Source organism: Seriola dumerili, unplaced genomic scaffold (assembly GCF_002260705.1).
Source record: "Seriola dumerili isolate Sdu_G_001 unplaced genomic scaffold, Sdu_1.0 BDQW01000850.1, whole genome shotgun sequence".
Classification (NCBI taxonomy): Eukaryota; Metazoa; Chordata; class Actinopteri; order Carangiformes; family Carangidae; genus Seriola; species Seriola dumerili.
The window spans coordinates 210,708-235,787 of record NW_019175105.1 but is presented as its reverse complement, the minus strand read 5'-3'; the positions used below and the strand labels follow the sequence as shown (position 1 = coordinate 235,787).

Genomic DNA, 25,080 nt, shown 5'->3' with positions numbered 1-25,080 from the left:
GGAGCCAGTGGAGGGAAAATAAAACTGACTGATCTATGATCTGTTGTTCTTTCTAGTTTCTGCACTTTGACAGTTTGGAGACGTTCAAAGACATCAGGTAAACAGAGCATTACAATAATCTAAAGGAGAAGAAATAAAAGCATGTATGTAATTTGAGCTTGCTGATACTTTCAAAGACACTTAATGAGCTCATAGATGGATAGATTTATCATGTTTATTACATTAATGAGATGATTAGCAATAATTAATCACATCTGATATACTTGTGTGATGACTTCAGTCAGAATGAAATAGACCAACGTGAAGACCAATGTACAGTGATCTGAAATAACCAGGTAAACCTGCTTACCTGTTCACCACCATCATCATCGTTTCTCTCTCTAACAGCTGTGATTCAAAATGTTTCACTGGTTCATCCACCTGCTCCTCCTGACTGCCTGCTCAGCTCAGAGTATAGGTGAGTCCACAGGTGAGTCCACACGAGCCGAGTCAGAGCTGTTATATCTGAGGGGTTGTGTGAACACACCACACACATGTGAATCTACATTGCTGTAAAGTGACAGTGATAGTTTTACAGTGTAGCTAAAGGAGCTATATGTAACTTTTGCCATTGCTACATTGCTAATATTAGCATTAGCAGCTGTTTATTTGCATTGTTGTGTTTACAAGACAACAGGTAAGAACACGTCCTTTGAGCAGCTGCTTCTTCAGGACAGACTGGACAGTACAGGGACAGAAAGTGTGGGGACAGTCTGAACGGGCTGGAGCTAGGTGGTGAGCATGCTAACTTCAGCACAATAAATTAAGTGATAGAAATAGAAGCAAAACAACAGTTGTTTCCACCTCTGGAGACAGATGATGGTGAGTAAAGGAATGAAGTTTGATGTTGAACTCACAAGATTTCTTCTATACTGGTTAGTAAACAGCTGCTAATGCTAATGTTAGCTATGTAGCAATAGCTAAATTTACATTGCTCCTTTAATGATATTGACTTTATACATTAAACAACCACAATCTTATCAAATATTAGTTTCACTGTCCCCAGGACACTTGGGCGTTAGCTAACGCTAGCTTTTAGCTAACTGAGAATGAACCTTACATGTTCTCAGGATCTGTGGCCACCAGCTGTGAGGCCTGTCACCAACTGGCTCGATGCCACACCTCCCTCCATGACAACAGTGTCCAGACTGTGGACATGTCCTGCCGCTGTGGCGACGGTGTGGTGGGAGATGGCTTCACCTGCTACAACAAAACCACCTGTAACAATGCGTGCTGTGGCCGAGGCTACCGCTGGTCACTGCTCCAGGGCTGCGTGGACATCGACGAGTGCTCACTGCCCCACCCCCCATGTGGTCCAGGTGAGCTCTGCGAAAACACCCCAGGCTCCTTCTCCTGCCTAGTGACCCCTGTCCCAAAACAAAATGTTGCTGCCAAACCCAAATCCCGCTCAGTGAGGATCGCCTGTGGCAACACTCAGTGCCCTTTTGGTCAGGACTGCCTCCAGTTGGACGGCACAGCTCGCTGCATTGACCCGTGTCAGCACTACACTCCATTACAAGATGCCTGGAGAGCTACGGACTTCAAGGCCAACCCAGAGTCTGTAGCCTGTGACAGCCTCACCGACTGGCAGGGCTGGTATCGCCTATTCATTGGTAACAGCAGCGTTCAGATGCCGGAGCGTTGCATTGAGAGTCACATGTGTGGGACTGATGCTCCGCTGTGGCTCCAGACCCCCCACCCAACAACTGCACAGGGCATCATACAGGGGAGGGTTTGTGGCAGCTGGGAGGGAGGCTGCTGCCAGTTTCAGTCCCACCCCATCCACATGAAAGCCTGTCCAGGAAACTACCAGGTCTACAAGTTTGTGAGCCCGACTCTGTGTCGGCTGGCTTACTGTGCAGGTAAGACCTCCTTATATAGAAGTTTACAGAGCCAAATACTGGGACCATGAACCAGAGGCCTCAACTGCTAACACTCCCGTATTCCTCTGAGCCAACAGATGAATATGTGTTGAAGGATCATTTAGATGTTTGGTACCATCAAATTCTACTTTGTTTTTTGTTCCTCTGCAGATGTCAACACCACGGTGTGTAACACCTGTGCTGAAGGTGAGACCTGTGTGAGCAGTGACAAGATCAACTGGAGGTGTGAACGTCAGGGTGAGTAACCATGAAGCGTTGAGATGCTGGGGTTTCAGGTGCAGCGACGAGGTTCTGTGATCATTTTGAGGGGTTCCACATGTGCTGAATATCGAGAACTGGTTTTCTTGATTCAGGCATTCTAAAGGGGTTACCACAAGTCCACAGAAGGGTTTCGCAGGGCCTTAAGGGCTACCCAAAGGTCCTTAGAGAGGTTCTAGAGGTCCTTCAAGGGGGTTCCATAAATCAGTTGAGTGTTTCTAGAGATCCTTCAAGAGTCCTAAAGAAGGTCCCTCAAGTTGATCCCACAGATCCTCAAAGACATTCTAGAGATTCTTCAGGGTTCCCATGTGTTTCTGTCTTGCTGACTGTATCTATTGCTGTGTTTGACGGTTCAGCTCTCCAGTCTCCAGTCCTGAGACTGGTGAACGGTGACTCGGTGTGCTCAGGTAGAGTGGAGATCTTCTATAACAACCAGTGGGGAACAGTTTGTGATGATGCCTGGGACATTAATGAAGCCCGGGTGGTCTGCAGACAGCTGAACTGTGGCTCCGCCCAGTCTGCAACTTCTGCTGCCAGGTTTGGACAGGGGGCCGGACCGATCTGGATGGATGATGTTGGCTGTGTAGGCAGTGAGTCTGCGTTATCACAGTGTCAGCACCGGGGTTTCGGCACTCATAACTGCAACCATGGTGAAGATGCTGGTGTCATCTGCTCAGGTCAGTGTCATGTCTCGAAGTTCATTAACTGTGCTCTAAGAGTTAATTAACACTTCGTCAGTAAATGTTGATGTCAATTTAAAGGTTTACATGGACTGGGCTGTGATAATAAAGACTCTAATACCCACAATGCCATGTTCCTGCTGCATTGTTTCTTTGGTATGTTATCTTGTGGTCCAGGTCTGCCAGGGGGTTTTCCAGAGCCAGAGCTGGTTTGTGGACAGGACTACCTGCGCCTGGCGGTCCAGAAGAGGGCGCTGCAGGAGCAAGGGTTGAATGCCTCCTCCGCTCACCTGATCGACCCACGCTGCCACCAGCAGGTCGACCATCCGGAGGCGATGTGGTACCTGGTTGAGCGAAGCAGGGGTGTCTGTGGAAACGTAGTGAAGGTAAGTGTGGTTCAATGTCTGAGCCGGTACCAAGAATACCAGTCTCCCAACAGCAGTAAATCTATGTTCCCAGGCTCCCACACTAACCCTGAGTAAGGCAGCATTAAGCTATGACCTTTGGTGACCACATCTTTAAACCCCTAAACTAAGACCCTTAAGTGCACAGGTACCTTTCAACACCATGGACGCCATGAACGCAGCATTTTCGTAGCCAGTATTTCCGGTTCCGTATGAGGAAAGACGTTAACCTCCTGGAGTTCTTAGGAAAAGACAGACTGTGTCTTCAGCATGACAGCTAACAGTTAGCAGTTAGCATCCTGACAGGTTCTCTCAGAAAGACCTGCCACTGTCATGAAGGAATGGGGCCTCTGAACTGAGACTCAGCTATCAGCTAGCAACAGCCTTGACCATGACATCAATGTTTTTATGTTGGGTGAAATAATGACTGAGACAGAACATGATAAACGTCTATGTAAGTTTAATATTATAATTATTATTTGTAATTGGGGTGAAAACCTGGACAATTATTTATTATTTGATATTTGTCAGGACTCAGACACCCAGCTTGAAACCGGACAATCTTGGACAAACTGGCATCTGGTGACTCCAAACATTTGATAAGTTCCCTAGTATAATATATATTATATTGAGAGCCATGTGGCAGTGCTGGGGACCAGGAAACCCCTGTGATGAATTCCCACAACCGCTCATGTCATATTAAGTGAATAGAGACTGGGGAACACCTTTCTCAGGTTCCCATTATGTGCTATAAAGTGAATATCAGAATGACCCTCTTTTAGCCTTTGAGCAGAGCTAGCTTTGCTGGTGTTAGCCTACATCTCTTCCCACCATGATGGGTTTAGTTATGTCTCATGTTTGTGTGAGACAAACGACATGTCAGATCACCATAACAGGTTTTTCAAACACTGGGAAAAGGTTGGGAAAAGAAGATTTGTAATGGTTTATGTTTGAACTTGTTAAGTTGTTTCTGAGTTCTGCTTGAGTTGTAAGTTTGGTTTTCTCTATTAAATTACCCTTTTTTTCCCCAACCAAACCCTTTTTGTCTGTCAGCATTTGGGTCCTTAGTTTCTAATACCTGACAACATTCAGCTTTAGCTAAAGCTAGCTGTGGCTATCGACCTGCTAGCTTTAACTTAACCAAGTCAGAGTGTAATAACTGTGGTGTACATCCTCTTGTTCTCTGAAATTACACACAACCTTTTAGCCATGTTAGCATCGTTAGCATCATGGCTCAGTCTCCACTGACTGAATATCTCAACAACTATTGGTTAGACTGTGATGAAGTGTATTTCAGATGTTCATGTTCCCTTCTGGATGAACTGTAATAACCTCTAGTGCCATCTTCAGGTTATTAACATTTTGTTTTGCTTTACGATCAGATAGCTGCAGCAGTTACTGTGGACTCTCTGTTTTGTTGTCAAACGTCAGTTTTGACCAAATATCTACTTGTAGATATCTACTATCTACCTGTTTTGTGTCTCTGTAGAGCAGGTGTTTATGGAGGCGGAGCCAGAACGGCCGGACTGATCACTGAGTTGTTCTCCTATCTTTGTTCCAGACAAACGGGACCCACATCACCTACTCCAACATGTTGTTTGTGTACCCAGCTGATCCGACCAACGTCTCTCTCCCCGTCCCGATGAGCGTCCCGTTCACCTGCGTCTTCCCACTGGATGATGTCACCAGCCTCAACGCTGCCATCGGATACCAGCCACCGTTAGTCCTCGACCTCTGATTGGTCCGACTGTCTGACATGATGCGTTTGTACTTAACCTGTCAGTTATCTGAGGCATCAACACGGTTACTATGGTTACCTACGGGTTAATGGTTAATGGTTACCAGATAAGACGAACGTCATCCTTGAATTTTAGATTTTCATGATATTTGGTCAGTTTTAAAGGTTTTTTTTCTCCTTAAAAAGCCCTTAAGAATCATAAACACTCCATTAAAGACACCTTCATATATTACAATCCATTAACATGCCCTTAAAATCTCATTAGAGTAATTCACACAGTCATAGTTAAGGTAAACTTAAAGTAAAGTCACTGTTGTTGCAGTTTGTCTCTGATCAGGAACATTTTTACAAACATGTAATTCATGTCCTCAGAGGGGGTCGAGTTGGCGTGGTGCGTTCAGGTGACCCCACCAGAGCGTCTATGACTCTGTACCAGAGGCCGGACTACAGCCAGCCGTTTCCCTCCGGCCCGGTCAGCCTGCCGCTCGGCTCCGCCCTGCACGTGGGCGTCTCCATGGAGAACTACGACAACAACGGCTTCGTCCTCGTTCTGGAGAACTGTTACGTCACAAACTCTCCCAGCGCCAACGATCTGGTCCAACATGCCCTGATCCAGAACCGGTGAGGGGTCAGTCCAGATGGCTGCACAGAACAGAGCTCAGTATAAACTACAAATGAACATTACTACAGCTGCAGTGATTAGTCAATTATTGATTAGTCAATTAGTTCAGCAGAAGAATAATCAACAGCTATTTTGATAATTGATTAATTGTTAAGTCACTGAACAAAATGTGACATTTTATGTCTTCAGGTTTTAACTGACCAAAACAAGACATCTGAAGACATCACATTGGACCAAACAAGTAATTGATTAATTAAGAAAATCATCTTCTGAATAATCAATCATGATTTGTTAGATAGAGCCCTAAAAGCTTTGTTTTTTTTATCACTTTAATGTGATTTTCTTTTTTTTAAAAAAAACTTTAAAAAGAAACATATAAATAAAAATATCAGTGACATTAATTCAGACAAGATGTGAAACACAGGTGAAGAACAGGAAAAGAAAAGTCCAGTTCTCATGATTTAAAGAGTCACAGCCTCCTCAGGTCTGAGCTGCAGAGCCTCTAATGTCCACCAGATGCTGCTGTAGCCAATCACTGAGCTTTTCCTTCTGCCAGCAGGTTTGTTGTACAAATGTTAACTCTGCTGACTCTGAGTACTAGCTGCTCTGTGATTGGCTCTCTCCTCCAGATGTCCAGTCGACCGTCGTCATGTGGCGGTGGTTGAAAACGGACGGTCGCAGCGAGCTCGCTTCTCGGCACTGCTCTTCCTGTTCCACGGGACATACAATGATGTGTATCTGCACTGCAGGATCAGCCTATGTGACCGGGACAGCGGCCCCTGCAGCTCTGTGAGTGAACTGCAGCCGGTTCTTGGTTCCACAGACAAATCAGTCTCAGGTGCCTGAAGGACGACCCAGAACCAGGCTCCCTCAAGTTGTTGGAAGTCCTAAACATCCCTAAGGGGTTTAATGGGTCCATCCTTAAACAGGTTCTAGTGGCGCTTAATGAGTTCCCACTGGTTCTTAAAAAGGTTCTAGAGGTTCTTAAAAGGGAGCCCCATATTTTTAAAAAGGTTATAGAAATTGTTATCGGGGTCCCATACATTCTTAGAGAAAGGTTGACAGAGTTCTAAAGGGTCTTAAAGGATTCCCATTGGTCCTTGACAAGGTTCTAGAGGTCCTTAAGAGGTTACACAGGTCTTAAATATTCAAGAGGTCCTTGAGAAGTTCCCACTGGTCCTTGAAGGCATCCTAAAGATTGTGAAGGGTTCTGAGGGTTTTGAGGAGCTTCTTGATACTACAGATTGGAGATTTGTCTTTATCATCATGTTGTGATGTTTGTTTTGTCTTTTATTGTGAAGCACCTGGTGACGTTCTCCTGAAACATTCTTGTTGTTCCTGTTAGAACTGTTCCAGACGACAGGCCCGGTCTGCTGGAGCATCAGCCAATCAGCTTCCAGTCACTGTTGGACCAATCAGCTGTGAGTATTTCCTTCCCTGTAATGAATGAAAATCAAACACACCCTCTTCTCTAACAAGTCATCTGTCCGTGTGCTGATCCACAGACCTGATCTGGTTCTCATCAGAACTCTGTTCTTGTTTTTAGGGTTCTGAGGGAACCAGACCTTCAACACCTCACCCTCTCTATCAAGTCCTGCTCCTGGTCTCTGACAGAAGAAGAAGGTTCTCGATTCTGTTTGATTCTTTCAGTTCATCTTGAGGCTCAGGTGTTAGCCCCTCCCCCTCTGTCTGGAGTCTCTTCTGATGTTCAGGTGTTAGCCCCTCCCCCTCCTCAGCTGATGAAGGTAGTTAGCCGTGTTAGCTTTTCCTCTGTAAGAAGGTTAAAGGTGACGTGTTGTTTTTATTCTCTGATCACAGATTCGAATCAATCAATGTATCAATGCAAACACATTCAGCTGTTAATATGATTATTGATTCCTTCAAAATAAAAGAAACAGAAACAGAAGCTTTGATATTTGACTGATGGATTTTTACTGACGTCAGTTGAGTTGTTCAAACAGCTCAGGTTAAGAACTGAATCCAAACCTGAACACACATGAACACACCTGAACACACCTGAACACACTTGAACACACTTGAACACACCTGAACACACCTGAACACTGAACAACCACTGAGCTTCAACATGTGACCAGTGTCTGCAGCAGGACACCTGGTCTCCACCTGTCAGAGTTCAAACACCTAGCACCCCAGTTCAAAGAAAACACCTTGTTCAGGTGTAGTTCAGGTAGTGAAGAGGGCAGATGCTACAAACAGGAAGGCCGTGAGGAGACCTGTCAGGTGACCTGTCAGCTGAGGCTATCACACCTGCTACTATGACTTCTGTTGACTGTTCTAAGTTGAATGACATCTCTGAGCCCCCACCCCCCACCCACCAGGTCGTTATGGCAACCTCCCCTCCCCATCACAAAGCGTTCATCAGAGTGTCTTGGTGAAACCCGAGCAGGCGTGGCAGCCTGCGGTCACCTGAGCCGAGCTGCTGCTGAATGTTTGATGGGGGCTGTCAGAGATCCCCTCACAGACACTTGGACAGGTAGACGCTTGGTCAGGACGAGGAGCACAGACACCTGGACAGGTAGACAGAGCGCTCCAAGGCTTCAACACACAGGTAAGAGCTCTTTAATCCTCACATTTACCTTCACATTTCTTTACAGGTCGACAAATGTTCTACCAACCTGTGTGACATCATCACCTGTATCATATGTCTCACCTCTGTCCAGTGAAAACCAAATATCTCCAGAGAGTTTCGACTGAGTTGTGAGACCTGGTCCACAGACCACAGACTGAGATACGTGGTTTCCAGAGGACGCCTGGTGTTTCTTCTGTCATAGATATTCAACTGTCAATAAAGTTGTGTGTGTTTGAATCACAGGGTTCACACTTCCTGCTGAGCTTCTGTTCACTGAGCTATACATTATATCTTATATTGTTGTTATGGCCAAGGCTGGCCCCAGTCCTCCAGGGGCCCCTGTCCTCCAGGGGCCCCTGTCCTCCAGGGGCCCCTGACCCTCATGTTTACTCCATTACTGTTTGTTTGATTAGATTTGTCACTAATTAGTCCAGGACCTGGACCTGGTCCTGGTCTCATACAGGCACAGGATCTGGTTTTAAGACCTGAACCATTTCAGTTTGTCCAGTAATGAACAAGAGACTGAGAGTCTGAAACCAATCACCAATCAGTACATCTGATAGTTTTGTCTGAGCGACAGAAACAAATATGGTGACTCAGACAAACAGCAGCAGATGTATAAAGGTTAAAGGTCAGGGGTAAGCTGTGAGGGTGGTGGTGGTGGTGGGGGTACCTGAGGACAGGTGTCTCTCCACTGACGTCTTGTCTTGTGTCGGACCATCAGTTTGAAACAATAATGATGATCCTGATCAACAAACCACTTCCTGTGGTTCTAGAGACAGGAAGTCTCTGTAGACCAGTTTGTCTAAAAGTTTCTGTCCAGTCCGACCAGTTAAACCAGTGGATCTGCTGTTTAAATGAATGTTTGAGGCTGAGACTCAGGTAAGTCCAGGTCCAGGTCCAGGTCCCTTTCTGACTCGTGTCCACCTGCGACAGGTGATGGTTTCAGGATGTCTGAGAGGAGGCAGAGAACCTTGTCCACCTCTGGAGAGTCTCTGTACCAGGTCCTGGGTCTGGAGAAAGGCTGTAGCCATGACGATATCAAGAAGTCCTACAGGTGAGACGCTCACAGCCCCACCCACTCACCTGCAGCAGCTGATCATTACTCACTAGCTTGTTCCAGAGCTTTCAGCTATCGTCTGTGACAGGAAGCTGGCGTTGCGGTTCCACCCTGATAAGAACCCGGAGAACCCGGAGGCAGCGGAGAAGTTCAAGGAGCTGAACAGCGCCCATGCCGTCCTGTCCGACCTCAGCAAGAGGAACATCTACGACTCGTACGGCTCTCTGGGACTCTACGTGGCTCAGCAGTTCGGAGAGGACAACGTCAACACCTACTTCATGCTGTCCACCTGGTGGGCCAAGGTGAGGGGGCGGGGCTTACACTGCTGTACTGTGAGACTGACAGTGAGGGTGTCACTAATGGCTGTCTGTGTGTCAGGGTGCGTTTGTGGTGTGCGGCGTCCTGACCGGCTGTTACTGCTGCTGCTGCCTCTGCTGCTGCTGCAACTGCTGCTGCGGCAAACTCAAGCCAACGCCCACAGGTGAGGGGGCGGAGTCAGACTACATCTCCCCCGACGACCTGGAGGAAGAGATACGCAACGACCCCGACAGCGGTGAGACAACAGGAAGTCCTGAGCTTTCATTTTGACAGTGTTGCAGATATGTATTAGTTCTTCTTCCTATTCAAACTGAGCCTCATCTATCAGTTGATGAGTTCAGATTATTGATTGATTATCTGAGGCAGCACTGACCAATCATCTTCAAATATTAATTTATCTCTTAATGATGTAGTAAGGTGTTTTATTTATAATTAATAATAATGAATGCATTCTAACATCCCATACAGAAACATAATATATGATATATGTAGATATATTGACATGTATATCTAGCCTAAACAAATATATACATTTATGTATATATGTTTTTATTATAGACAGATGTTACATTAATATCCATGTCCATATATTATGTTGATATTATATAAAGTCTGAGACTTTCCCAGAATGTGAAGTTTAAAACTAATGAAAAAGAAGAACATATATAAACATATAGATTTTTTAACATGTATGTTGTATAAATAAACTTGCATAAATAAATAAAATATATAATGTGAACACAGAAGTCTGTGAAAACATGTAGGTAAAAATTCATCACATAGATGTTTTTAATATAGACATTTCATACATGTTATAAACGTATATCTTCATATATCAGAGGATGTATATATGTGATAATAATGTATCCTCTTATAGGGATGTATATATATCATATATTGACTCACCTGTCACTGCTCACCTCCACCTGTCTATCTCTCCTGTAGCTGCAGGCTGACCACACCCCCCTCCACTATGTGAATAATGAATAATCCGTCATTTTAAAACTTCATTAATGAGCAGTTGAAACTATTTCTGAGCTCTGATGTAAACTAGAATCCTTTAATCATCATCCAATCATCCACAATCATCCACCATTGGAGGATGTGTCACATGAGATGTCACTGCTCTCAGGTCAGGGTCATGAGTTGAGTTGGTTTGAAGACTTCACCTGTGACAGGTGTGTTTCTTTCCCTCCAGATGCCAGCGCTCCGATCGTTCACCAGCCGACCAATGCCAGCGAGAAAACTCAGCTGATCACTGACGGACAGCGCAGATATGGAGACACCTACACATGAAGACTACAACTCTCATTTCTTCTCTATCTGTCTCTCTCTGTCCCTCTCTGTCTGTCTGTCTCTCTCTGTCCCTCTCTGTCTGTCTGTCTCTTCTGTCTGTTCCTCTCTTTGTCTCTCTTTGTTCTCTCTCTGTCTGTTCTGTCTGTCTGTCTGTCTCTCTCTGTCCCTCTTCTGTCTGTCTGTCTCTGTCTGTCTCTGTCTCTCTTTGTCTCTCTCTGTTCTGTCCTGTCTTGTCTGTCCTGTCTGTCTCTCTTTGTCCTCTCTCTGTCTGTCTGTCTGTCTGTCTGTCTTTCTCTCTGTCTCTCTCTGTCTGTCTGTCTGTCCTGTCTGTCTGTCTCTCTTTGTCTCTCTCTGTCCTGTCTGTCTGTCTCTCTCTTTGTCTCTCTCTCTGTCTGTCTGTCTGTCTGTCTGTCCTGTCTGTCTGTCTGTCTCTGTCTCCTCTTCTGTCTGTCTGTCTCTCTTTGTCTCTCTCTGTCTGTCTGTCTGTCTGTCTGTCTTCTCTGTCTGTCTGTCTCTTCTGTCTGTTCTCTCTCTGTCTCTTTGTCTTTCAGTCTGTTTTGTCTCTGTCTGTCTGTCCTGTTGTCTGTCTGTCTGTCTTGTCTGTCTGTCTGTCTGTCTGTCTGTCTGTCTGTCTCTGTCTCTCTCTGTCTGTCTCTCTTTGTCTCTCTCTGTCTGTCTGTCTGTCTGTCTCTCTCTGTCTGTCTGTCTCTCTGTCTGTCTCTCTCTCTGTCTCTTTGTCTTTCAGTCTGTTTGTCTCTGTCTGTCTGTCTGTCTGTCTGTCTGTCTGTCTGTCTGTCTGTCTGTCTCTCTTTGTCTCTCTCTCTCTGTCTGTCTGTCTCTCTGTCTGTCTCTCTCTGTCTGTCTCTGTCTGTCTGTCTCTGTCTCTGTGATGAGGTATCTGTCTCCAGGTAACCTGCAGGTTCTCTGAGGGCAGCTCTGTCTTTTGGTTGTTCAGGGACTGTAGTTTTCCTAAAATGTCAGACTGTTCCTTTAACACAGATGTAACCCCGCCCCCTCTCTCTGATTGGTCTGTGTCACACATTCAGACTGTTCACACACTAATTATAAATAAAAGTTATGATTCAACATTAGATCGTTGCTCTTTACGTTTTGTAAACTGTAACCATGGTAACGTGATTTAAATCTCATTGTTGATGTAAATATTGTTTTGGTTTTGTTTGTTTTGTTGATATTTATTTCTGAATGAAGCTGAGAGTGCACCTGGTACATGAGACCACACCTGTGGTCATGTGCTCAGATGAATAAAGTGTTTGAACAGCCTGCTGTGTGTCCGTCTGTCCTGTAGAGGGTGCCACAACAAACAGCTGATGGTCTCTTCACTGATTGGACCACAGCTGATCTCAGGTCAGTGTCTGACTCGACCTAGAGGAACATCTCCTGAAACAGCAGGTGTACTGGACCTTCATCGCCATGGTAACAATAACAAACGTGGTTAACATTGTCCTGGATAAAAGAAACAACACACACTCCCCTCCCCCTCTTTATACTACGTCACCTGACTTCCTCCTGTCAGAACTGCTGTGCCCACTAAAGGTAAAAGTCTCTGGAAATATTTTTTTTGTTTATTTCAGGGGGCTTTTATTTCATAATCCATAATATTATGATTCATAAAACAAGTCTGTTTAAAAACATGAATTATAAAATGATTATAAAAGGTCTCCGGAAATAAATAAAAATGTCATTTTTTCAATAAAAAGCTTTTAAATTATTTTTTTATTTAATAAAGATTAAAATGGCTTCATGTCTGAGCAGCAGGGGGCGCTGCAGCCTCTTGAGCTCCTCTCACACTGTCACTGTCTCTTTAATAAACTCTGTCCTGCTTACTCACCCCCCATCCCCCTGCTCCGTCATGCCTCCCCGTGACCTTTGACATATAAGGACTTGTCGGCAAGGCAACGGCTGACGTCAGTCTGTCTAAAAACAGACTCCTTTCCTCACAGACCCCCCGCACCCCCACACTACAACACTACAACACCTCCACGCTCCTCTCTGCTGCTGCTGCTGCTTCTTTACTTTTATTTATTTTATTAGACTCTGGGACGTCTCCCCCTCCTCCCCAGTCCTCCCTCCTCCTCCCCCGGTGACGGTGCCCGCCCCCCCGGCTCCTCGGCGTCTCTCAGCATCATGGAGAGTCTGGAGAAGCAGCTCGTGTGTCCCATCTGTCTGGAGATGTTCACCAAGCCGGTGGTCATCCTGCCCTGCCAACACAACCTCTGCCGCAAGTGCGCCAACGACGTCTTCCAGGTGAGGTGCACGCACAGGTGAGCGCGCCTTAAAGAGACAGAGCACCTGGAGGCTGCTCTCAGCTCAGTGTGTTTGTTGTTTCAGCCTGTGTTACTGTTCAAACACGAGTCTCCTTGTTGGTGCGTTCAAGGACACTCTGACATCTTAGCACAGAAACAGGTATTTGTTTAGGTATTTCAGGTATTTGTCTACACAAGGACAGTGACATGAGGAAAGAGTTATGGTCATTCATAAAATAGACAGCATCAGACACACTGATGTTTCATGTATAGAAAGCAGATCCACATAGTTATCTCCAGTGTGACCTCACTTCCTGAGGATGTCCCTCCACAATAAAGCTCCAGGCTGCAGAACTTTATTCAGACTCCTGTTTTTAAGTTTCCTTCAGTGTCACAGTGAAACATCATGATACACCGAGGACAGGAGCTGATCACAGCCGATCACAGCTGATTCACAGCTGTGTGACTGACAGATGTTTGGTTTGTAACACGTGAAGTGAAACAGTGAAACTGTCACTGCAGCTGTTAAAGGTAACGTTCTTCAAAAGAACCTGCTTCAGCTGACTACACATGTTCCACTGATGCTAACAGGAAGTGACACAGTCTCATGATATCAGCAGTGAAGGAGCTTGTATTTGATGTGGGTGAGTCCTCTGACTACCAGGGGGCGTGATGTGAGGCCGAGGCTGTAAACACAGGTAAACACAGGTCGAACAGGAACAAACAGTTTCTGACTCTTTGTTGAACTTTGTGAAGAAGTCTTATTGGACATAATGGACACTGCAGATCACAGACACCAGAACACAAATGCATCATGATGCAGAGTGTTGAAGACTGACAGACTCAGTGAGCAGGTGACATTCAGGAGCAGCAAACACTGACTTCCTGTTCGTTCTCACTGAGTGACACAAACGACCTGATTGTGACTTTATTAAAAGATTAAAAATAAGGAAAATCTCATCTGAGCTCATGTGATTTTGTTTTCATTTAATCAGAGAAAAAAAACACGCATAGTTTTCTTTAACAATAACTTTCAGTCTGTGTTACACCTCTCTACCTGTGTTTTGCCCCGCCCCCCTGCAGGCGTCCAATCCCTACCTGTCGACGAGAAGCGGCTCCACGATGACGTCCGGCGGTCGTTTCCGCTGCCCGTCCTGTCGCCATGAAGTGGTCCTGGACCGACACGGAGTTTACGGCCTGCAGAGGAACCTGCTGGTGGAGAACATCATCGACATGTACAAACAGGGGAGCACCAGGTAACACACACACCTGAGTCTGTCTATAACCGCAGGGACCTTAAAGTAGAAGTATTACCAGTGAGAAGCGGAGCAGTAAAGTTCTCCCTGGGATTCTTTAAAGCTCCATGTTTCTTCTTCTGTGTTTTATTTGAAGTGTTGATCCATCAGAACATATAAAAACCATCTCTGTGTAGTTTTACATCTCCTCTCTCAGGCTTCTCTCTGGAGCTCTAGTAACAACAGGTCAGTGAGCCAATCAGAAGAGAGGAGACTCTGAGCCTCTCTTCTGATTGGCTGACTGTTTTCTGAGTGATCCAATAAAAATATAGCAGATTTCAGGTAAAAACACTCAGAGAAACCAAATCCTGCAAGGTTTGGATGGTGGGTCCAGGTGGGCGGGGCTTGGTGACTGCTTTGTTGTGACATCACAAAGTTCCAGAAGTCCTGACGGCTGGTTTTAAGGCTCAGTTTCTGAATACAGGCTGTGTGCATTTCTCTGTGGACTGAGGCTTTGATACTTTCACAGTATTAATATAGAAGCTAGAGCTGATCTATAATCACACTACACATGGACACAGACCTTTACACTGGAGGAGCTTTAACATGGAAACAGCAGAACAACCTGTACACACATAAAAACACACCTGTGCACATGCACACTGGGTCAGAGGTCTGAATTATTAAGGGCCAGTTCACCTAAAACAAACAGAAAATCACTAAACTTTTATTTTATTTTGACATTTTTAAACCAACAAGAAAAATAAATTAAAACTATAAATACATGTAATTAATATATAAAAATATTATATATATATTTTATATATTGATAATAATAAAATCTATAAACTTCATTGACTTGTTGCAGTTCATCAGCTTCAGCAGTGTTGATCAGTCTGACACAGATATCTTTCTATTTACACAATACCAGCCGATGTCATCGCTGGTAAGCCCCGCCCCCGGCTGTGATTGGTCAGGTCATTCTGTCCACTGTGTCTTGTGTGATCAGATAGACGGTGTTGACCTGACCACTAGAGGGCGCTGTCCGACTGTCACTGCTGGATGTGACGGTTCAGTGAAGGTGTTTGTGTCGTTGACTCTCAGTCTATTTGTGAATGTAGGTCAGATTATTATAGTGTGTAGAGCAGCAGGACGAGCTGATGACATGAAACTTTATTTATCAGTCGGTGTGTTCAGTATTAAATCAAATTGTATTAAATAAATAAATAATGACATAAATAAATGTTAATGATCATTCCTGTTTTCTATAAAACAGTTGTATATGACTCGTGCACTGTACGTCACTGCGTCACTTCCCTGAAAGCTCAGACACTGATACAGACTCATTGACACTGTAACTGTCACATTTCATCATAGTGAGTAATGTCTGAACCATTTAGTCATTGATTAATTATATATTATTGAACTTCGGGACTTCACAGAACAGACAGAATAAAGAGAAGTATGAAGTGTATATATAAATAAATTAGTTAGTTACAGAATGTGATGTCATGTATGTGGCTACACAGTATTTTGGTTTATGTTTCCTATGTGTTTATGGGGAGAAAGTGTTCATTTTTTTCTTTATTTAAATTTTAAGTTTTACAAACAATCAGACATATTAGTTCTTGAATAAAAGAAACAGATAAAATTTCGACAAAAAAGATGAAAATTCATTAAAAAAAAATTCATTAAAAAAAAACCACAAATACATTAATTAAAAAAAGGACACTTATATAATTTAAGTGACAGACTTCTTCAGACAAACATTTCAGAATATATGTATTAACTGCTGACATGGATTTCTTGTTTGTTAATAATTTGAGAGACTTAAAATAACGTTCAAGATCAGTTTGAAACAAGGAGGGAATAGATTTAAGAAATTTCACCTTATGAACATGAAATTTCTCCAGTAAAATCAAGAGGTTAAAATAAGTGGAAATATTTTTTATGTGTTGTTTTGCATAATATGTCACTTTCAAGGTCTTGGAGAAAGTGTTCAGGGTTCAGTTCACCACCAGTGTAATGAGGCAGAAGCGCCAGCAGGTGTCAGTAATGCTACCTGAGAAGTGTTCAGGGAGCGTCACAGCAAAGTCTTGCGAGAGTTACTCAGACAAGGAGAATCTCTGAGGACAAGATGGCAGCATGTAACACTGAGTAGCCGCTGTGAGCGCCGCCTATTGCTGCACAAATCGCACAGGGTTTCACCTACATGCACCAAACTTACCATGTACAACCCAGACCCTAAACCCAACAGGAAGTGAGATATTTTGGCATTAATCTGCAACTTTTGCAATTTCAAGTCGTCATACTCCTCTTAGGGAATTCATCAGATCGACATGGTGTGCGGTGAGTGTCATCTTAAGACCTTTGTGAAGTTAAATTGTGAAGTTTTTCAGTTTTCGTTGGAGGAACCGCCCGCGACAGTGCAGCAAATTTTGATCCTTCGCCCAGAAAATTCGACTCGCTCTCATTTCAACACAAATTCTCCAAATGACCCCAAAGTTTCTGTGTGTGATATCAGTCCCACCCTGAACACACTCATATGCTCATATTCAGTGATACTCATAGTGCCACCTCATGGCAACGTGTGATATTATGATTTTCTTTTCATTTATTATTCCCAGAGAGTTGACCAAGTGCTCATCAAAAGGGTCATTAAATACTTTTGGGAAGGTGTTGATGCTGTCCTGTGAAAATTGTGACCTTTCCTTGAAGGGCGTGGCTCTGGCGGCAAGTTAAATACGAACCAGTAAGTGGCTTTATGGTCAATGACATATTGTCGAATTCCAAGATCATTGGTGGTTTATCCTCATCTTCTGACCGGTGCAATGCTACACTGAAGAGCTTTTGAGTTTTGGTCAAAGGACACGCCCATGGCAGCGCGGTGAAATTTCGATCATTCACCATGAAAATTCAACTCGCTCTCATTCCAACACACATGTTCCAAACTGCCCCCAAACCTTATAGGTTTGACAAGAGACCCACCCTGAACACATATCCATGATCATTATTGGTAATACTCATAGCGCCACCTCATGGTAATATGCAGAATTCTGAAAAAGGAAGTGGTTATAACTCTGACATACTTTGTTCACTCTTCCCAGTATGCACCACACCTAGATGATGGTTTCCTGTTAACATTGTGGGTTTCCGCTGAATGGTATGGAATCTGTAGTACATTACATTTTTATGTGAGATGTCCTGTGATCTGGCTGGGATTTTACAGACACGTATGTGCTTGTTGAATGGTCTCTGCCTCCTGTGTGTGTGTGTGTGTGTGTGTGTGTGTGTGTGTGTGTGTGTGTGTCTGTGTGTGTGTGTGTGTGTGTGTGTGTGTGTGTGTGTGTGTGGACCAGACTGAGCATGTGTGACATCACTCTGTGCATCACTACATGGTTATTCACAGGTTATTAGTTCATTGATATATTTAGAGTTTTTATTTAATATTGTTAATTTTGAGCTTCAAACACTCTGAGACACTCACTGTTTAAAATAACATCCACATGTCTGTGTGTCAGCAGTAAACCTGTGGAGGTGAAGCAGGAGCAGCCGATGTGTGAGGAGCATGAGGAGGAGAAGATCAACATCTACTGTGTGAGCTGCAGCGTCCCCACCTGTTCTCTGTGTAAGGTGTTCGGAGCACATAAAGACTGTGAGGTGGCCCCGCTCGACAACGTGTTTACTAAACAGAAGGTAACACAACAACAACATCAAGACAACAACATAACATCCACACAACAACATCAATCCAGAATCAACTCAACAACAACATGAACTCAACAACAACATGAACTCAACAACAACATGAACTCAACAACAACATGAACTCAACAACAACATGAACTCAACAACAACATGAACTCAACAACAACATGAACTCAACAACAACATGAACTCAACAACAACATGAACTCAACAACAACATGAACTCAACAACAACATCAATACAGAATCAACTCAACAACAACAACAACAACAAAACAACAACAACATCAACACAACAACATCAACTCAACAACAACATAACATCAACACAACAACAACATCAACATCAACACAGCATCAACTCAACAACAACAACATCAGCACAACAACAACATCAATACAACAACAACATAACATCAACAACAACATCAACACAATAACAACATCAACTCAACAACAACATAACATCAACACAACAACACAACGACATCAACACAACAACATCAACTCAACAACAACAACATCAATACAACAACATAACACAACAACAACAACACAACAACAACAACATCAACACAACAACAACACAGTAACACAAAGACTGTGAGGTTGCCCCGCTTGACAACGTGTTTACTAAACAGAAAGTAACACAACAACAACATTAATACAACAACAATATCAACACAACAACAACATCAACTCAACAACAACACAATAACAACATCAACACAACAACATCAATAGAACAACAACAGCATAACATTAACACAACAACATCAACACAACAACGACATCACAACAACGACAATAACGACAACAAGTACATTAACTCTAGTACTTCACTGTAGTACAGTTTTGAGGTACTTGTACTGTTGTACATCTCTGTTCATCACAGTGAAGCTGTTCATCACTGGTGTTACTGCTGTAGTGATGTCATGTGTGTGTATGTGTGTGTGTGTGNCAACACAGTAACACAAAGTCTGTGAGTTGGCCCCGCTCGACAATGTGTTTACTAAACAGAAGGTAACACAACAATAACATTAATACAACAACAACATCAACACAACAACATCAACTCAACAACAACATAACATCAACACAACAACAACATCAACATCAACACAGCATCAACTCAACAACAACAACATCAGCACAACAACAACATCAATACAACAACAACATAACATCAACAACAACATCAACACAATAACAACATCAACTCAACAACAACATAACATCAACACAACAACACAACGACATCAACACAACAACATCAACTCAACAACAACAACATCAATACAACAACATAACACAACAACAACAACACAACAACAACAACATCAACACAACAACAACACAGTAACACAAAGACTGTGAGGTTGCCCCGCTTGACAACGTGTTTACTAAACAGAAAGTAACACAACAACAACATTAATACAACAACAATATCAACACAACAACAACATCAACTCAACAACAACACAATAACAACATCAACACAACAACATCAATAGAACAACAACAGCATAACATTAACACAACAACATCAACACAACAACGACATCACAACAACGACAATAACGACAACAAGTACATTAACTCTAGTACTTCACTGTAGTACAGTTTTGAGGTACTTGTACTGTTGTACATCTCTGTTCATCACAGTGAAGCTGTTCATCACTGGTGTTACTGCTGTAGTGATGTCATGTGTGTGTATGTGTGTGTGTGTGTGCATGCGTGCGTGCGTGCGTGTGTGTGTGTGTGTGTAGGCGGAGTTGACTGACTGTATCTCCATGCTTGTTGGGAACAATGAGAGGATTCAGGCGATCATCATTCAGCTGGAGGAAACCTGCAGAGCTGTCAATGTGAGTTCATCCACCTGCTTCACCTGAGGTTTACCTCACACCTGCTGCACAACTGGATTACCTGAGGTTTTGTGACTGTGTGCTTTCAGGACAATGGTAGCAGACAGAAGTCGAAGGTGTGCGAGACGTTCGATCACCTGTTCGCCCTCCTGGAGGAGAAGAAATGTGAGATGACAGTGAGGATCACCTGTGAACAGGAAGAGAAGCTGGACTACATCCGAGGTCTGAGGAGGAAGTACAACGAGCACATGGAGAACACGGCCAAGCTGCTGGAGACCGCCATCCAGACCATGGACGAGTCCGAGATGGCCGTGTTCCTGCAGGTGAACTGAAACTAGTGCTGTCCAGGTGCAGATATAAAAATGTCATTGTCATGGTGATGTCATCATGTTGTTACTTCCTGTTTTGACTGAAGAACAGCTTCCAGAGTTTTATTTTGAAGGGCATGATAAAAACATTTGAATTATAATTAAAACCTGAACATATGAGAGTGATCAGAACCGATCAGATCAATGTAGAAAATAATCATGTTATCAATAACTTTGATTTGTCTCCCACAGACGACCAAACCTCTGCTACAGAAGTGAGTATTGAACAATACGACTGTATCTGATGTGCAATAACATCACTGCAGTGTTAATTGATTATTGTCTTTTTATTGATCAGAATTGTGGAGGGCACCAACACGTCTCACCTGGACAAACTCCAACATGGCTACGAGAATATGGAGCACTTCACAGCCAACTTCGATCGTCAGCGGCGAGCGCTGAGCAACGTCGACTTCATCAGAGGTGACACACAAAGGAAGTGTCTGTTTGACCAATCACAGACAAGACACCTTGGAACGTGCTAACATGTTAGCACATAGGATGTTCAGTTAGCGTAGTCATTGGAATGTTTTTTAATGTGTTAGCTGTAGGCTACTATCAATCAGAGCAGTGCATTCTAAAGGAGTTGAGTGCTAACAAGTAAAACTACATGGTAGTATCTAATGTTAACATAAAGCTTATGTATTAGCATGATGCTAAATGACCGTAGTCTCATGCTACTATAGTATGTTAATGTGTTAACATGGAGCTACCATAGTGTATGCTAATATGTTAGCTAACCCTGTGTTTCCCCTCAGCTGAAGAAGACGACGATGATGATGATGATGATGAAGATGAGGTGGAGGTCAGAGGGACGTCAGACAGTCGAGTTGAGTCGCAGCAGCCAGATGCACCTGCAGCAGCTACAGCCAATCAGCACCCTCCTCTCTCACCTGTTCAGTTCTCAGCCCCGCCCCCTCAGAAATCCTCAGAGGCACCGCCCACAGTGACCACACATACTAAAAGCCCTGCTCCATCATCACTCAGTCAGGCCCCACCCCCTCTGCCTGTCCCCACTGCCAGTGCCACCCCCCAGGTATGCTTGTTGATCAATGATCATTTACTGGAGCCTCTAATTGATCGATCTGATTGGATAACGTTGATTGATTGTGGGCAGGGCCTGAAACTCCAGAGAGAGATGATGAGATTATTGATTGTCTGACGTCATTCTTCTTCTCCTCCTCCTTCTTCTGCAGGTTCAGTGTGACCAGCAGAACGAGTCGGAGGACAAAGATGGACCCAAACACGTCTTCTCCTTCAGCTGGCTCAACCAGAAATAGAATCAGTGCAACCAGTGACACCAGTCCAGGACCTGGATCAGTCTGACCCGGTCTGAGGACGTTTGTTGAAGGTTTTAACAGAAGACATTCTTAATCAATGATCTCTGATGATCCATTAGTTGTGTGAACGTGTCAAATAAATGATAGTTTTCTTATTAAGCTGGTTCTCTTCCTTCATTGAGTCTGGTTTCAAGAAGCTCCACACCTGGTCCAACAGGACCAGACCAGGTAAAGATGTTATCTCATAAAGGATCTGACATCAGCTGTTCATAAATAAGGAAATAAGGAAATCTTTATTCACTTTCACATTCATATTTCCTCATAGATTAATAGTAGATTTGTAGAAATTTAGATTAAAGGCAGTTAATTGTTTATTTGTGAATGTGTGTATTTAATCCTTAAATTTACATTAATTATAGTTTCAATCTATTTATTTTTAATATTCAATGTTTTATATTTTTGTGTATTAATTTAAATATAAATGCATGTTTCTGTAATTATTTTAGAATTGATTTAAATATGTTTTAGCTCAGATCCATGAGGTGAAATCAGCTGATTATAGAGCAAGTTTCTCGTTCACAGTGGATTTATTTGGTTGGATACATAGTTGGAAATGCTAGGTAATGTTAGCGTCCTTGTTAGCTTAGCTACAGACCTACAGTCTTTCCTCTGTCAATGTAGTTTAGAAGAACAATCTGAACAACTCTGTAGTTTTTACTGTAGTTTGTTTGTTTTCATGTTTGTTTGTTGATGTTTCATATTATCAGATTTGTTTATCTGGATTGACTCTTCCACCACCTGGTCGTTGCCTTGGAAATGTGCATTCATGGGTTTTGGGGGTGGAGCTTCTGAAGGAGTTCTGAAGGGAGGGGTGTACTCCTCCTTTAATCATTTCCTGAATGTTTCTATCATTTTTCCTTAGTTGTTCATTTAAATTGTTTATTTGTTGTTTAGAGCGACTCTCCACTACAAGCCTGTGTTGTGTTGACTTGTTATTTAAACTTGTGTGAGTGAGGTGAAGCTGAGGTGAAGCTAAAGTGAAGCTGAGGTGAAGCTAAAGTTTAGCTGAAGCGAAGTCAAAGTGAAGCTGAGGTGAAGCTAAAGTGAAGCTGAAGCAAAGCTGAGGTGAAGCTAAAGTTTAGCTGAGGTGAAGCTAAAGTGAAGCTGAAGTGAAGCTGAGGTGAAGCTAAAGTGAAGCTGAGGTGAAGCTAAAGTTTAGCTGAGGTGAGGCTAAAGTTTAGCTGAGGCAAAGTCAAAGTGAAGCTGAGGCTAAGCTAAAGTGAAGCTGAAGTGAAGCTGAGGTGAAGCTAAAGTGAAGCTGAGGCGAAGCTAAAGTGAAGCTGAAGCAAAGCTGAGGTGAAGCTAAAGTTTAGCTGAGGTGAAGTTAAAGCGAAGCTGAGGTGAAGCTAAAGTTTAGCTGAGGTGAAGCTAAAGTGAAGCTGAGGTGAAGCTAAAGTTTAGCTGAGGTGAAGCTAAAGTGAAGCTGAAGTGAAGCTGAGGTGAAGCTGAGGTGAAGCTAAAGTGAAGCTAAAGTGAAGCTGAAGTGAAGCTGAGGTGAAGCTAAAGTTTAGCTGAGGTGAAGCTAAAGTTTAGCTGAGGCGAAGTCAAAGTGAAGCTGAGGCTAAGCTAAAGTGAAGCTGAGGTGAAGCTAAAGTGAAGCTGAGGCGAAGCTAAAGTGAAGCTAAAGTGAAGCTGAAGTGAAGCTGAGGTGAAGCTAAAGTGAAGCTGAGGTGAAGCTAAAGTTTAGCTGAGGTGAAGCTAAAGCGAAGCTGAGGTGAAGCTAAAGTTTAGCTGAGGTGAAGCTAAAGTGAAGCTGAGGCGAAGCTAAAGTGAAGCTAAAGTGAAGCTGAAGTGAAGCTGAGGTGAAGCTAAAGTGAAGCTGAGGTGAAGCTAAAGTGAATCTAAAGTGAAGCTAAAGTGAAGCTGAGGTGAAGCTAAAGTGAAGCTGAGGTGAAGCTAAAGTGAAGCTGAGGTGAATCTAAAGTGAAGCTAAAGTTTAGCTGAGGTGAAGCTGAGGTGAATCTAAAGTGAAGCTAAAGTTTAGCTGAGGTGAAGCTAAAGTGAAGCTGAGGTGAATCTAAAGTGAAGCTAAAGTTTAGCTGAGGTGAAGCTGAGGTGAATCTAAAGTGAAGCTAAAGTTTAGCTGAGGTGAAGCTAAAGCGAAGCTAAGGTGAAGCTAAAGTGAAGCTGAAGTGAAACTGAGGTGAATCTAAAGTGAAGCTAAAGTTTAGCTGAGGTGAAGCTGAGGTGAATTTAAGGTGAAGCTGAGGTGAATCTAAAGTGAAGCTAAAGTGAAGCTGAGGCGAAGTCAAAGTGAAGCTGAGGCGAAGCTAAAGTGAAGCAGCTGCTAAATTCTACAATTCTACAATGTCATTTGGCAGACGCTTTTATCCAAAGCGACGTACATATTAGAGTTTATACAACACAAGCAAGGACCTGATAAGGAGATAACAAGAAATGAAGCTCAGACTGTAAAAACTCAGTGAGGACGACACTGGACAGGAAGTAAAGTCTTTTATTTTCCGAAGCTGTCCATCATCCTGCGGTTGCTGTCGGCCTGCTGGGCCATCTGCTCTGCCCGGGCCATCTGCAGCACCTCCCTGAGGAGGTGGAAGGTCAGGTCCAGAGAGATGGGAGGCTCCTCGGACCTCTTCCCCTTCTCCTCCTCCACCACCTCCTCCTCCTCCTCCTGCTGCTGCTGCTCCAGCTGCAGGAGGCGCTGTGTGAGCTGCAGCAGAGCCTGGTTCACCCCCGAGGAGGAGGAGATGAGGAGGTCTGGAGCAGCAACAGGGGAGGAGAGTCCACCTCCACCCAGCTGCAGGGAGAACTCCTCCCCCAGGCGGAGGAGCAGCGGTCGGGGGAGGCGGGGACCGGCAGGAGCGACAGTGGGTCCACAGTGAGCAGAGGGAGGGGGGAGGACACCGAGCAGAGCCACGAGCCACAATGACAAGTTCAGCTTCATCTCCACTGCTGCAACCTGGACGATGCCTTCAAAGACCTCCTGAGGAATCAGAAAACCCAGAGACGTACACACAAACACAACGTTGTCAATACGATCCGCTGCTGCCTTTGTCAGGGGAGATGGAGGGCTGATGATGTCAGCATGAAAAAGGTGTGACTTCCTGTCTCTGACCTGGCTCCTCCTCCTGAAGGTTTTAAGGTGGTTTCTGATCAATGGCAACGTGTGAACACCAACACACACTCAGATAATAATAATGATAATAATAACAATAATAATGATAATAATCTACTTTCCTGCAGCTGCTTCTAACTTCCCTCCTGAGAATCAATAAATTAATAATAATCAATACAATAGGTAAATTCAGTGTCTTACCTGATCGTCTGATTCCGTGTCTCCTCAGTCAAACAAACTCTGAGCTCAGTCTATTTATCTGAGTCTCAGGGAGGGCGGGGCTCTGCTCACTCTGCCTCATTGAAGATGATGATGATGATGATGATGATCTTCATCCTC

General features: G+C 43.8%; 4 protein-coding genes across 5 annotated transcripts; 3 read left to right on the top strand and 1 right to left on the bottom strand.

Moving 5' to 3' along the window:
- Positions 1-1,099: 1,099 nt before the first annotated feature.
- On the top strand, positions 1,100-7,178 carry LOC111237337 (uromodulin-like). The gene is made up of 9 exons (XM_022766396.1): positions 1,100-1,901; positions 2,073-2,159; positions 2,537-2,857; positions 3,038-3,246; positions 4,826-4,983; positions 5,375-5,623; positions 6,254-6,413; positions 6,970-7,045; positions 7,171-7,178. The coding sequence occupies exons 1-9, from the start codon at positions 1,100-1,102 to the stop codon at positions 7,176-7,178; spliced, it is 2,070 nt and encodes a 689-aa protein (XP_022622117.1).
- Positions 7,179-9,164: 1,986 nt separating this feature from the next.
- Positions 9,165-10,888, top strand: LOC111237344 (dnaJ homolog subfamily C member 5-like). Its single transcript, XM_022766402.1, has 4 exons — positions 9,165-9,271; positions 9,363-9,576; positions 9,653-9,827; positions 10,791-10,888. Exons 1-4 carry the CDS (start codon positions 9,165-9,167, stop codon positions 10,886-10,888), a joined length of 594 nt encoding a protein of 197 aa, XP_022622123.1.
- A 2,111-nt stretch (positions 10,889-12,999) lies between these two features.
- On the top strand, positions 13,000-21,736 carry LOC111237323 (E3 ubiquitin-protein ligase TRIM63-like). Of its 2 annotated transcripts, none has more exons than XM_022766373.1 (9): positions 13,000-13,153; positions 14,236-14,408; positions 17,912-18,083; positions 19,865-19,960; positions 20,050-20,283; positions 20,521-20,543; positions 20,627-20,751; positions 21,087-21,364; positions 21,525-21,736. In XM_022766373.1, the coding sequence occupies exons 1-9, from the start codon at positions 13,034-13,036 to the stop codon at positions 21,606-21,608; spliced, it is 1,305 nt and encodes a 434-aa protein (XP_022622094.1). In that variant the 5' UTR covers positions 13,000-13,033; the 3' UTR covers positions 21,609-21,736. The 2 variants fall into 2 exon arrangements, with proteins under 2 accessions (XP_022622094.1, XP_022622093.1); XM_022766372.1 differs by having other exon boundaries at positions 17,909-18,083.
- A 2,387-nt stretch (positions 21,737-24,123) lies between these two features.
- LOC111237346 (corticoliberin-1-like) lies at positions 24,124-24,570 on the bottom strand. Its single transcript, XM_022766406.1, has one exon. It carries the CDS (start codon positions 24,568-24,570, stop codon positions 24,124-24,126), a length of 447 nt encoding a protein of 148 aa, XP_022622127.1.
- Between the last annotated feature and the right edge of the window lie 510 nt (positions 24,571-25,080).